Genomic DNA, 15,247 nt, shown 5'->3' with positions numbered 1-15,247 from the left:
TTTTGAAGTGCCTAAATTTGTATGTATTTATGAACTCCAAAAATTAAGCTTTAAATATCAATCCCTTCTTAAATAGGCTATTTGTCCATTACTACCTTGCGAAAGTGGATGGACGCTATAATCCAGACCCAAAGGAAGGCCCAAAGAAGCTAGTTGGGCCATACTACGGCCCAAAGGTGAGCCGCCTACCAAAAACATCACTTTCTTGATAATCAAGCATATAACCAATTTGGCATATTAATTAGCATATCCCTGTCTTTATTTATTACTAATAATAAAAAAAGAAAACAACAATAACCAACATTTTTTTGGTACAATAGTTTTCTCAAAAAACCAACGTAATCCATCACTATTCACCCCTGACCCCTTTTACTTTCCCTTCTTTGACTTAAATCAATAATTCGATTTTCAATAATTATATTTTCAAAAACAACGTGCTGCATCGCTATACACCTCTAACCTCCTTACCTTTTTTTGCTTTCTTCACTCGAAATACTCTTTTTTCTTTTAAGTACTTGTTTTTGTATTATTGGTGCACAAGTCATGCGTCTTTGTATCTCTCTCCTTACTTATCACGCTAAAAATAAAAATTCTAAACGGAAAAAATAAGTTCCCTGCAAGATTCTCACGTGCCAGTGCACGTTAAATACCTAACTCATCTCACCTTTCCCCACTTTTCCTTTTCTTTTTTATATTTTTCTTAAAATTTCGACAATATTCTTTGAAGCTAAAAACTTATCCGGTATATTAAACCAAATCAATAAACGTAAAATATATATCATATATGCATTTTTCACTTAATAACTATAAATTTATGTTTTCACCTTTGATCTTTAACTATTGAGTTTGATTTTAATGTAAACAAACCATGTAGGTAAGTAATTTACTATTCCCTCTGTCTCAATTTAGGTGTCTTAAATTTAACTAGACATAAAATTTAAGAAATGAGAATTTTTTTTTAATCTTATAATTTTAAATTTATCACATAAAATATTAAAATTGAAAAATTTATTTATATTAAATATAAAAAGAGATGCTATTTTTGATACATATGAAAAAGAAAAATAAGACACTTGAATCAGGTCGGTCGAGAGAGAGTAGTATATTTTTCCTGAGTTTCCCTTATTTTTATTAAAATAAAAAGATCTTGAAATTTCTACATTAGTCTATTTTTTTAAGCCATATATATATATATATATATATATATATATATATATATTCTAATAATAGCAACAAGTGTAGGCTAGTGGTTTTGCATTCCAATAAAGACCCCTATTCACTCCTCCATAGTTTTCTCCACTAACACATCCCAACCTTTCTGCTCTCTCTTCTCTTCTCTTCTACACCGATTAAGGTAGTTCCTCTTTATTTTTCTCTTGTACATAAATCTATATTAATATCTTCTTTGTTCTTACATATGACCTTGTAGATCTAATATTTTTTGTTTTTTGTTTTTTGGTGAAGAAATTGTTAAGATCTGAGAATATGGGTAGTTCAGGAGATGCATGGAAATTGAAGGACCACCCAAAGTTACCTAAAGGGAAGACAGTTGCTGTGATTGTTTTAGATGGTTGGGGTGAAGCTAAACCTAATCAATATAATGCTATTGCTGTTGCTGATACTCCTGTTATGGACTCCCTTAAAGAGGTTAAAGATTCTTGCTTTATGGATTTTTTATTTGTTTTATCTTTATGGGTCTTTGTTAAAACAAAAATAATTTTTGGGGTGCTCCTGAAAGTGGTAAAAAGGATGAGTAACAACAGATATTTCTTTGGTTAAGGATTCTTGATTTATGGATTTTTTTTTTTTTTGTTTGGTTAAAGATTCTTGCTTTATGGATTTATGATTTGTTTTGTTTATATGGGTCTTTGTAAATTTATAGGGTGCTCCTGAAAAGTGGAGATTGATTAAGGCACATGGGAATGCTGTAGGACTACCCACAGAGGATGATATGGGTAACAGTGAGGTTGGTCACAATGCTCTTGGTGCTGGAAGGATCTTTGCTCAAGGGTGAGCTTTTTCCTTCTATAGATGAAATACAAATCCTTTACTTATTCTTTTGTTTGATCTTGTAGGTTGTTAAGTTTAAAGTTTTATATTTTGATCTTTATCTGTTCTTTAGTGTAATATGATTCATGCAGCAAAGTTTACATGCCCGTGCTTTCAACTAAATTGTTAGGAAAAAAAGAGATACTTAATTTGTACCAAATATGTTGACAAAAAAAGGGATCATTACTTTGGAACTGAGTGGTGTTTCCTGATTGGTATTGGGACCCGAATCTTGCTTGATCCCTTAGAGTTTAGTCCCAAAAACACGTCTTAACTCTTGCTAAGAGAAAAAGAAAATAAAATGAAATAAACAGCAGTGAAAGAGCGTTCACCAGTCTCTGGATTAATTGTTTTCTCTCCTTTGTGGATTAATTGTTTTCACTCCTTTATTGGCTCCACTGTTGCTATACCTCCGTACTGCCACCCACATCGGAGTACAAACAGAATATCTTTGAGACTTCCTATTTCTAGCGCCAATCGTGATTGGACTTGGTTCCTTTTTTTGTTTGCCTGATTCCAGAATGTTTTATGCAATCACTGGGTTAGGGGAGCTATTTTCCTTGGGTTTTTGTTTTGTTTAATGTAGATTGTTGCTTATTATTGTCTCTAATGTATTTCCTTGCAGTGCAAAGCTTGTTGACCTAGCCCTTGCCTCTGGGAAAATCTATGAAGGAGAAGGTTTCAAGTATGTTAAAGAATGTTTTGAGAAAGGAACTCTACACCTCATTGGTCTCCTGAGTGATGGGGGTGTCCACTCCAGGCTTGACCAAGTGCAGGTACGCCTGTCAGTTTTTAAACAATACTGTGATGATTGATTACATATTGCAGATACCAATTGTTTTCACTCATTTCAAAAAGCAATAGAAAGTCCAGTTTGCCCTTAACTCTTATTAATCAAATTGCTTTTGGTTGCAGTTGTTGCTGAAAGGTGCTGCTGAGCATGGTGCCAAAAGAATTCGTGTCCATTGCCTTACTGACGGGCGTGATGTTCTGGATGGTTCTAGTGTGGGCTTCATGGAGACCCTTGAGAATGATCTTGCAAAATTACGTGAACAAGGTGTTGACGCCCGGGTTGCATCTGGTGGAGGTCGCATGTATGTTACCATGGATCGTTATGAGGTAAATTTGTGGCTTTTAAATATCTTCATATTAAATTTTCTTTTAGATATTGTCGGCTCCTACTCCTAATACTGTTCGAAGCTTCTAAAGCTCCATGTAGAGCTTGGAGCAGCCTTCATTTTGGTAATCCATTCACGAAACTTGATAGAACTTCATCTAATTTTATTTTCTTCGACGTGGCTAGGTATAATTTTGATGTTGAATAAGATAATTGGCTTGATAAAAACAAGTGGAATACGATAATTGGATAAAGGTTATGTTGATGCTGTCTGCTGCCTCTTATAACTGTCTGCTGTCTTAATCTTTTGGTTCAAGAAGAATTCCATTCATCACTCTCCAATCTTTTAGCTTTACTATATGTTGTTGTACCCATTTTACTCTTTTCAATATCAACATTTCATGTCTGTTGTCAGCTGTTCTCCTAAAGGAAATTGGGGCTAACTCAAATTCCAAAAGCTGGTTCATGAAGTGAGGGTTGTCCAAGTCCAACTAAAGAGACTACAACCCATTCCTTCACCTGATGTCGGTCATTCAAACACCCCGTGTAAGCTCTAGGACTAAACAACTAGAGTGTGGATAACATAAAATGGAGGCTCAACATTGGATCATTTATCTTGCTTTATACCATGTAATGAGTGAAGAGATGAAGAGATTTTGAGCATTCTGAACTCGAATATGCTCTGAAGCTATTGTGGCTTAAATAGTGGTGTATAGGGACGTTGTAAAATAGGATAGGTCAGAATTTACATCACAGAATCCTCTAATGTACTTACGGTCTTCCTAACTGGTCTAAGTGATACATACAGTATTATCCTCAAATACACTTTATTGACATAATTAATATTCTTAACAGACACCAATAACACAGTTGCTTATCAAAAGAAAAAAATGAGAAGTAGAATTCCAAGAAGCAAATGCTATTTGTGGACCACCATACTACCTCGACATTGACATGTTCTGTTGTTTGTCACATAAACAGTTCTTCTGATCTTTCCAGAGTTTTGTTCCTTTGGTTGCTTCTTTCTACTCTGTATATCAATTTGATCAAGTTGACTTGATTCTTCAAACTACCTGGGATTTCATTCTTCATGTCCTATGGTTAATTATGAGTCACACCTTTGATGCAGAATGACTGGGAAGTTGTAAAAAGAGGTTGGGATGCACAAGTTCTTGGCGAGGCTCCACACAAGTTTAAGGATCCTGTTGAAGCAATTAAGACGTTGAGGAAGGAACCCAATGCCAGTGATCAGTACTTACCCCCTTTTGTTATTGTTGATGATAATGGAAAGGCTGTTGGGCCTGTTTTGGACGGTGATGCTGTAGTGACTTTCAACTTCAGAGCTGATCGTATGACCATGCTTGCCAAGGCCCTTGAATACGAGGATTTCGATAAGTTTGATCGTGTACGAGTCCCTAAAATCCATTATGCTGGTATGCTCCAATATGATGGTGAGTTGAAGCTTCCAAGCAAATACCTTGTTTCTCCTCCAGAGATTGACAGGACATCTGGGGAGTATCTAGTGCGCAATGGTGTTCGGACTTTTGCTTGCAGGTGAGTTGATGTGATGTTTCTTCTGGTACCTTTGTTTGTAATATCTCGCAGAATATTGGAATTGCTATTATTAGTTCAAAATGTTTGATTTACCCTAGAGGCTGCTGCTACTTTTATTAATTAATAGCATAAAGCCAGAGTCTAGTTTTCGGAAAAAAAAAAAAAAAGAGAAAATTAAAAGCTTATTTGGAAGATAAATATTCCAATCTACATATTAAAATATTCTACAAGAAGAAACATCTATACAAGAGTTCGAACTTTCTTTTAACTGGTATTAATGACTTCAATTCTTGTTTCAACAGTGAGACTGTTAAATTTGGTCATGTCACCTTCTTTTGGAATGGAAACCGCTCGGGGTATTTTAATGAGAAATTGGAAGAGTATGTGGAAATTCCAAGTGACAGTGGGATCACATTTAATGTTAAGCCAAAGATGAAGGCGCTGGAGATTGCTGAAAGGACTAGGGATGCCATCCTTAGCGGCAAATTTGATCAGGTAATATATCCTGTTGCTTTGCGAGTGTTTTTTATGTTTTTGATAAGACTTATTTTTTAAATAGCAAGCTTACCCTGGTTCCCGAATTATTTGTTAGGTACGTGTGAACATACCTAATGGTGATATGGTGGGACATACTGGTGACATCGAAGCAACAATTGTAGCTTGCAAGGCTGCTGATGAAGGTGTCAAGGTAATAGTGCTTCGTTGGATCTATTATTCCGAGTGTTATAAGGTTTTCCTGTGATTTTCTTTTATTGATCTTTCTTGCCAAAGCTTTGATGTTACTAACATAATGGTTGGATGCCCACTGCATTTCTGTTGAGCTGCAAGATTTGGATGAATTAATTTCTATGATGCTGTCTTTTGAAGATGCTTCATGCCTTGATCATTGGAGCATAGACGTAATCTGGTTTTGGAGCTTCAGCTTGTTTGGATTAGCTGTTTATAAAAATAGCTTATAATCAGCTGATTAGCACTTTTAAGTGTTGAAATTAATTTTGTTAAAATAAGCTGTTACGTGTTTGGATGGAAGTGTTGAAACTGATAATAAGTAGCTGATGTGTTGGGAAAAAGATGCTGATAAGCTGCTCTTTTGATAAATTGACCAAAATACCCTTAATTTTTTTTTAAAATAAAAAATTATAAATTTATAAGTATTTTTCCAAGAAAAAGGATGAACGACGGATGTAGAATGGAGAGGAGGTTAGTGGCTTTGTTTTGAAAATGATATTTTGAAAGGGAAAAAAAAGGGGAATAAAATAGTGAGAAAAAAAAAAACTTGGTCAAACTAAAAGTGCTTATAAGCTGAAAAAAATAATTTGGGGGTGACCAACTTGTGGCTTATGACTTATGGCTTATTTTGACTTATAAGCTTTTTAGGGGTTTAACAAACGCATAAGTAAGTCAGAAGGGTCTTATAAGCCAGCTTGACCAGCTTATATAAGCTCAGCCAAACACCCTCTTTGTTTACTGAAACTTGAGGCTGAAGCCTGCATTTCTGGTCATGTTCATTGTTTTTTTAATCAAATTGACGCTCTGCTGAAACTCAGTTTCATTCACTACATTTTTAAGATTCAATCCTTGACATAATTTCTGAAGGTACTTCAGATTTCTGTTAAGGGGATGATAATTTTCAGGCTACATGATGGCATCTTCATGACATCATATTTTATTTAGATAGCTGTCATTGACATCACTAATGGTTGTAACTTATCTTTCTTGCAGATGATCCTCGATGCTGTTGAACAAGTGGGTGGAATATATGTAGTTACTGCTGACCATGGAAATGCTGAAGATATGGTTAAGAGAAACAAGAAGGGAGAGCCGGCACTTGACAAGAATGGGAACATTCAGATTCTCACTTCTCACACTTGCGAACCTGTAAGTAATTCATCAATTTTAGGTTATATTACTTCATTTTTTGCCGCCATTCTGAGATGAAAAAAACTGGAAAAGCATATAATTTCTAAAAAAAGCTACTTAGATACCCTGAATGTACAGGTCAAGATACTTTAGAATAGGGAGAAGAAACATCAGAATTAGTACAGGGAGGGAAAGGAGAAGGGTCCTAGTGGTTGGAAAATTTGAGGATCGTGTTCATTCATGAGGAGAACTTCGACTACTAATCTGAGAGGGCCATTTGGAACACTATCCCAGCTGTGATTTAGTGGAGAGTTTGGTTAGAAAGATATCATTGGATTTTCCAAGGCAAAAAGGAAAACATATTTAGCCTTAAACATAGGCCTATCCTTTTGGTGCAAGCAGTCTTTTGTAAGTGATGTAGATGCTGTGGTGGACATGCTTAGTCTCTTGCACAACTTGTAAACCTAGGTAGCACTTAGTGCTTTTGTCCATCAAATACTTTTTAACATTATAAAAAAATAGTAATCTTACTTTGGTTCGTGGAATGATTTCTGAATCGATAATTCTTGTTTATATTCTATAGGTTCCTATTGCAATTGGTGGTCCTGGATTGGCACCCGGTGTGAGATTCCGCAAAGATGTCCCCACTGGTGGGCTTGCTAACGTGGCTGCAACCTTTATGAATCTGCATGGCTACGAGGCACCTGATGATTACGAGCCAACCTTGATCGAGGTTGTTGACGTCTAGATATTTCATAGACCTTAGGGTTGAAGTTTTGGCGCAAGGGGAAAGTGATAATCACTACGTTCTATACTTTCCGTTTATTTGAATAAGGCATTTTTTTAAGCTTATATTAACAGCTATTGACATTCTACCACATGGCTTTGTTTTAAGCTGTGATGGAAAGAGTGTGCGATATACTGTTCATGTTAAACCTGTAATCTTTGAAGGCATGTAGTCGTATCTTGAGGTGAATTTTTCGTTTTGGTGAACGAAAATTCTTAATCCTTGACCATATGTGGCAGAAATACATAATCTGTTTGATGATCCTTGTCTTTTTTTTTTTTCTTCTTTTTACCCCTTATCTCCCTATTATGAGAACTTGATATTGCAAGAATGATATTCCATTTTCAGACAAACAAGTAGAGGTGTTTACTCGGGTAAGCTATACCTTTGGAAGCCGCTGAAATGGAAAAAAGACGGAAGTAAATTTTCCAAATTTCTGATCTCGGTCCTAGAAACATGTGGCTTTTTTCTTTTCACATTTCTTGACCTGAAATAAAAAGGACGGAGGGAGAAAGATAACTTAGGGGTTGTTTGGTTCATGAGGTCAGGTGGGGTAGTATAGGTATAAAGTTTTACTTTGATTGGTTGAATGTATCAATTTATTTTGGGATAAAATTATATCTTCAACCAAACAAAGTATAAATTTACCAAATCTAAATCCATGGTATCTCGTCTTATCCCACCTCTCAGGAGGAATAAATTAGTTGAAGAATTTTATTTTAGGACTATAGTCGTGGGATGATTTAGACCACGAAATTAATGAATTCACAAGTTAGCAAGCTGTAGACTAATAGCCTATTTGGTTAAGTTTTTAGGGAATTTACATAAACAATTATCTTTTATTAGCTCCTAACAATATATAGTTACAAGTTTGGTAATTACAAATCGTAGCTACCTTTAATGTCTTAATGGCTGTATTTCATTGTTTTGAAATATAGCGAAATAAAAAAATCGTGAAAACAAAGTGGAGTAAAGATAAGCTATATATTTGGAACATTCACTGTATTTACACTAAAAAAAGATGAATACATTCAAATCCTTTTAAAAAAATACATTGTATTCGAGTGTATTTGATTATTCAAATACACAATTTCTCCTTCAAAATACAGAAATACAAGCGAATACAAAAACATATACTCTATACAAAAAAAAAAAAAAAAACAAGCGAAATACAAAATACCACTGGCTTTACACCAAAAAAGATGAATACATTCAAATCTTTTTAAGAAATACACTGGATTCGGGTGTATTTGATTATTTAAATGCACGTTTTCTCCTTCGAATATAGAAATACAAGCGAATACAAAAAATACACTTTAAGTATACTAAAAAATGGAGAATACAGTCAAATCAAGTCAGATCTCCGGTGAAAACACAAAAAATACACTCTATGTACACTAAAAAAAATGAAGAATACAGTCATCAGAGGGGTGGAGGGGTGAGTCAAACGTTCGTCGGAGAATAGAACAAATGGCCAGATCTGTTTCCCCAACATTGGGTCGCCGTTAATGGCTCTGTGGTACTCGTCGGTGTTGCTTCAACGGTGTACGTCGGAGCAACGCCAGAAAAATGCACTTGTGACCAGATCTGAAGGGTTCTTCGATGAGTTTAAGTGTGAAACCAAAAGATAAGATGAAGGGGGAGGGGTAGCGTCAAGTTCACCGGAGATCAGAGGGAAAAAGGTTTGGGGGTGGACGGGTGAAATGGAGAAGAAGGTAGTTGGAAAAATAATACCACTAGGGTAGTTAAAATGAGGGATTTTTCATCCAAAGAAGAAGAAGAAGTGGTGGTGGTGGTGGTGGGGGGGGGGGGGTGTTGGGTTGGTGGTGGGCTGGCGGCGGTGGCGGGCTAGCGGCAGTGGTGGTGGTTCAATGGTGGGATGGCTTAGTGATGAAGAAGACATTATTATTGGAGTATTTTAATAGTTAATTAACGATTAATTAATAGAAACTTGTAAAATACAGGACCCTAGTTATGATGTGTAATTTAAGAAAATATTTTAGCTATAAAAAATAAATAAAATAAAAGGTAGTTATTATTCATAAATAGGTCTTAGAGTTAGCTATGACAAGTAAATTTCCCAAGTTTGTAAGTAGTCAAAATACTCTTTTTATTTTTTTAAAAAGAACTACTTTAGAAAGTTTTAGCGTTTTATCAAATTTTTAGGAAAAAATATGTACAACAACAATAACAAACTCAGTATAATTTGACCCAGTGGGATCTGGGAAGTATAGTGTACGCAGTTGTTATTACTATTTTGTAAAGATAGAGATGTTGTTTTCGATAGACCCTCGGCTTAATGAAAGATGAAAAAACAACCATAATAAAGGGCAAGGCAGTAACAACTACGAGATAATAAGATAAATGAAATGAAAGAAATAAGCAGGTAGCCTTAGAGATTTAAGAAAAAGTAGATGTAAAAGCTACTAATATTTCTGGTACGTATATGAGATCCACGACAATCTACTAAAGCCTGTACCTTGATAATCGATCTCCACACTCGCCTATCAAGGGTCATGTCCTTAGTAAGTTGAAGCTGCGCCATATCATGCCTAATCACCTCTCTCCAAGACTTTTTAGGCCCGCCTCTACCTTTCCTTAGGTCCACCACAACCAAACTCTCACACCTCACACATGAGCCTCTGCACATGTCTGAACCATCTCAATCTCCTTTCACATAACTTATCCTCCACGGGGGCCACTCGCACCTCATCCCGAATCACTTCATTTCTAGCTTATCTCTCCTGGTATGCCCACTTCTATCTCAATATCCTCATTTCTGCAATGTTCATCTTCTGAACATGAGTTTTCTTAACACGCCAACACTCCGCCCCATACAGTATAGTCAGTCTCACCACCACTCCGTTGAACCTGCACATTCTTATCACACAAAACGCTGGAAGCGAGCCTCTACTTCATCCAACCCGCTCCAATACTATGTGTAACATCATTGTCAATCTCCCCATTACCTTGGATAACTAACCCCAAATACTTAAAACTTTCTCTCTTAGGGATGACTTGAGTATCAAGCCTCACATCCTCCCCCGCTTCATGAATCGCGTCACTAAACTTGTACTCCAAATATTTTCGCTTAGTCTTGCTGAACTTGAAACCTTTAGACTCAAGGGCTATCCCCAAACCTCCAACTTTGCTTTAACACCGATCCGCTTCTCGTTAATCAAATGCTATATGCAAATAACATGCACCATGGCACATTCCTTGAATGTGACGTGTTAGTGCATCCATCGCCAGGGCAAAAAGAAACGGGCTGAGAGCGAATCCCTAGTGCAGAGCCCTCACTACTGGGAAGTGTTCAGAGTCATCATCTAATATCTTCACTGGGGTCTTGGCTCCATCATACATAACTGAACCACTCTAATGTGTGCTACATGAACACCCGTACTTTCCAGACATCTCCATAAAACCTCCCTCGTGACTTTGACGTAGGCCTTTTCTAGGTCAACGAATACTCAATGAAAGTTCTTTTTCTTCTCTCTGTACTGCTCCACCAACCTCCTAACAAGGTGAATAACCTCTGTGCTCGATCTCCCCGGCATAAATCCTAACTGATTTTTGGAAATGACACATTTCTCCTCAATCTCATTTTCGCCAATCTGTCACGACCCGACTAGGGCCATGATGGGTACCCGGGGCTAACCACCGAGCACCACTCATTCTATTACTCACCCTGCTTTCATTTATACTTCTTACGCTCATAATCATAGAAAACGACTTTCATTTAAAACATATTTACTTTGTAAATGTCGATACTTTAGGCTATCAAAATAATAATGTACATACATGCGTATACATATGAGAAACTTGTGAGACCATACTACCCACACATACGTATCTACGAGCCTCTACTGGAGTACTAGACACATAGATGGGACAGGACCCCGTCATGCCCAAAACATATATATATATATATATATATATATATATACCAAAAGAATAAATCAATGGCACCTCCAGAACAATGGAGTGCTCTCAGTCAGCTAACAGCTTCTACGAGTCTGGGTCGCCTCCTGTCTACTGTGGGCATGAGCAAAAAAAAAAAAAAAACGGACGTCAGTACGAACATTGTACTGAGTATGTAAAGCATGAACAGTAACATAAGTAAACGTGAAGGGCAACATAAAATGAAAGTTCAAATACCGTTTTGAGTTGTTTGTCATGCTTACTTTACCTTTTCGTAATGGTCGCGGAATGCACATACATATACATATCATAATACCGTATCTGCTCATACACATCAAACATTATCCGTATTCGGCCACGTAGTGGCTCGACAATATCACATACATGTCTTCCGTACCCGGCCATAACGAGGCTCGGTATATCTCATCATCATCATTGCCATTACTAAGGAAATATTTTATCATCACATACATCTCATCAGCTTATCATAACTTTTCATAGAGCATGTATTTGAATTAAGGACAATCTATGAAAATAATATCATATTCATGGCATGAACTTCATAAAAATATCGTATGATAGGCGTTATAGTCTCTAAACTTAGGCTCTTCGTTACCATTATCGCATCTATGGCATATCTCTTACCTTTATCTCATATGAAATCCTCTATGAACATAGACTCATAATTCTTAGGAACGATTGTCGTAGGACATGCATTAGAGCTCATAGACAATCTATAACAATATCGGGGTGACATAAGGTCGAGAACCCCCGATTATATTATGGAGTGATCATATTCGTCATATCTCACCTTGAAGGAATTAACATTTTTAAGGTGAGTGTAACCTAACGATGTAACCTCCAGGGATCGTGAACAGGGTCATTAGATTGTAGAAACATCATATCGTAATCATAGCGAGAACTTTATGGAACTAGCATATCATGAACTTTAGAATCTTTAGACTTAAGCTCATCATCATCTTTATCGTACTCGTAATGTATCTCTTGTCTCATATGGCTATTCATGAACATAGACTCCTAGTTTCTCTTGAGGATAGAAGGTTCATGAAGAAGAAGGAAATTCATGTCATAAGATTCATGCCTTAGAAAGAAAGGTTTAGCCTTACATACCTTTCCGTTCAATTATTCTATCACTTGCACGTGCTTCTTCAATGCTCACGTTTCTACCTTAGATGGTGTAGGAATGAACCTCGGGTGCAAACACTTCACTTGAGAAAACCCTAGTTTCACCTTCACTTGGAATCCTTGGCTTAGATGAACTTTGATGGGTTTCTTACACTTGATTCACTTGAATTCTTGTTATTGATCTTTGATTTCCTTTGTTTTCTTGTGGATGAAGAGTAGAGAGAGTTCTAGAGGGTTCTAGAGAGAAGTGAAGTGAAAATAAAATGAATTAATGAACTTGGGTCTCCTTTTTAATAACTTAAAATCTGATCCGTCGGGCAATTCTGTGCCCATTTTGACGGGCCGTATAAATTCCTACGGACCGTCAAAATGGTCCGTAGAACTGCCCAGTCAAAAATGGGTCACTGTGACCATTTGATCTTTGGGCTGTGTCAATTTGACGGACGCGGAAATTTTCTCGCGGCCGTCAAAAATTTTGGGCGTCAAATGGTCGCAGAATTTTCTGCTCGAACGATACCTGTCGTAGAATGACCATAACCTTTTACTCAGACATCACATTGACGAGCGGTTTGTTGCGTTGGAAACTAGACTCGATAAACTTCAATTTGGGAAAAATAAACACACCAAAACTCCTCATATTCTAGGAGATATGCCCCCACCAATTTGGACCAAAATTTTGCCAAGTTTTACCAAAGTTCCCACAAACTCAATTCCTTTATTTGTTTGTTCTTAAATCCTTATGGAACCTTCTTAACACTTATTTAACACTTCATTAACAATCTAAGGGACGTTATAACTCTTCTCCAAAACTTCATTAAGTCATCATTAATTCGATACTCGTAAATCTTGCCCGACACATGACATATACCTTACTTTCCTTAACAACTTTCGTCTCCTACTTCAAATGTCTTTGAAATCTTATTTAGAATCATCAAATGCTATTTCTTACTTATCGAAACACCATATACTTCGTGCTCTTTGTTCGCCTATTCACTGTGCATCAACGGAAAATTTTCCGAGGTGTAACACACTCTCTAGCAAACTTTCATCCTATGGCATAGCAATTTGATACCCTAATAGTTGTTGCAATTTTGGATGTCTCCCTTGATCTTGTACGACGCGATCATCGTAATCCATTTCTATTCTTCAGACATCTTCGATGTCCTAAAAATCAGATTAAACAACCGAGTAAGCCACTCCAAGCCTGCCTTCCCCCATTCTTCCAAGAATTCTATGGGGACTTCATTAGGCCGGTCGCTCTTCCCCGGCTCATCTTACGCATTACCCCGTCCACCTCCTTAACCTTAACGCGCCTACAATACCCAAAATCACGACGAATCTCGGAGTACTCCAAATCGCCCAACACTATGCTCTTGTCCCCCTCTTCGTTCAAGAGCTTATTAAAGTACGTCTGCTATCTTCGTCTAATATATGCATCTTCCACCAATATCTTGCTGTCCTTGTATTTGATGTTATAGTAGCAAAACTATTTTTCATAATTAATGGACTAACTTTTCTCTAGAAATATTTTTGAAATGTTAGCCAAGCACCAAAAAAATTAATTTTATGCATCACATAATTGATATTAGTTATGTGAGTTTTTTTTTTTTATTATTTATTTTTTTAAATCTTACAAGTTGGTGAAATCTTACATTTTTTTTTTTTAATCTTACAAGTTGAAAATTTTAAACATTGATTCCATTAACTTGTAAGATAAAAGAGAAGCGCCACATAACCAGTGTCAGTTTTATGAGACGATCCCCCTCCACCCCCATCATAAATTGCTATTCTAATATTACAATAACAACAACAACATACCCAGTGAAATCCCACAGTTGCTATTCTAATATTAATAAAAGTACTTTTTTTTCGAAAAAACACTTCTGACAATATTTAAACAAGCAGGCTATAATCCCCCGTGGGATCCCTTGATCGTAATAGTTAGTTTATTAATGGAGAACCCTACTATCATCAACTACTTTTTTAATATCTTAATATTGATATTTTGAATCTACTGATTATTGACTCTGTTTGTAATAAATGAGCATGTAAGTTAACGAGAATCCCTAGTGGAACATAAAATCTATGTTCGTTTTCTTGCTCCATGTGGTAATTTTGAATTAGTTTGGACTCCAAATTGGTTTAATTAGTCCATCCATTGTCAATATATTCTATTCATACTTATGATTCTCAATCATTATACCCACTAATATGGATCTATGAACTATTTAGGAATTGAATTTTATTCCTATAAGCAACTTTTCTTTTCCTTTCATTTACGGGTTCTTCAATAATGTAAAACATTTATATATATTACTCGTTCTGTTCATGTTTGATTTAACACACTCTTGTAAACAACAAATAAAATGGTAATTTTACTATACTATTCTTAATTATTTTAATCATCGATATTGGGAAATAAATTAGAGTACTTAATAATAAAGATAAAATAAGTATAAAATGATAAATTATGTCTTGATTTTCAAATCGAACAAGTAAAAGTTGACTTGTATTTTTAATATAATGGACAAATAAAAATGAACGAAGGGAGTACCAAAAGAGATCCACTAGAATACCAAGGTGAATGAAGTACCGAAAAGATCATTAATTTCTATAACCTATTTTTGTAAGACAAAAGGTTAAAATATATCCTGATGAATCTTACAGATAGGATTACTAGTTGTTTTTATTTCATATATATAGAAGTCCAAAGAAGCTAAAAGTCAAAGATAAGAGATCGAGAATATACACCAATACAAATAATATTAATTTTCAATAAACAATTTTTACATGATTATAAATTTTAGAAAGAC

General features: G+C 35.8%; 1 protein-coding gene across 2 annotated transcripts; it reads left to right on the top strand.

Annotated features, from left to right (window-relative positions):
* The first annotated feature begins 1,256 nt into the window (after nucleotides 1-1,256).
* Nucleotides 1,257-7,628, top strand: LOC132036646 (2,3-bisphosphoglycerate-independent phosphoglycerate mutase). 2 transcript variants are annotated; one of them, XM_059427025.1, is made up of 10 exons: nucleotides 1,257-1,354; nucleotides 1,465-1,647; nucleotides 1,883-2,010; nucleotides 2,675-2,825; nucleotides 2,965-3,168; nucleotides 4,296-4,720; nucleotides 5,023-5,215; nucleotides 5,313-5,408; nucleotides 6,443-6,598; nucleotides 7,164-7,628. In XM_059427025.1, the coding sequence occupies exons 2-10, from the start codon at nucleotides 1,486-1,488 to the stop codon at nucleotides 7,326-7,328; spliced, it is 1,680 nt and encodes a 559-aa protein (XP_059283008.1). In that variant the 5' UTR covers nucleotides 1,257-1,354; nucleotides 1,465-1,485; the 3' UTR covers nucleotides 7,329-7,628. The 2 variants fall into 2 exon arrangements, with proteins under 2 accessions (XP_059283008.1, XP_059283009.1); XM_059427026.1 differs by having other exon boundaries at nucleotides 1,264-1,354; nucleotides 1,476-1,647.
* The last annotated feature ends 7,619 nt before the right edge of the window (nucleotides 7,629-15,247 follow it).

This window comes from Lycium ferocissimum, chromosome 11 (genome assembly GCF_029784015.1).
Source record: "Lycium ferocissimum isolate CSIRO_LF1 chromosome 11, AGI_CSIRO_Lferr_CH_V1, whole genome shotgun sequence".
Lineage (NCBI taxonomy): Eukaryota > Viridiplantae > Streptophyta > Magnoliopsida > Solanales > Solanaceae > Lycium > Lycium ferocissimum.
Note: the sequence above shows the minus strand (reverse complement) of the source record. Positions and strands in the feature narration are given on the sequence as shown.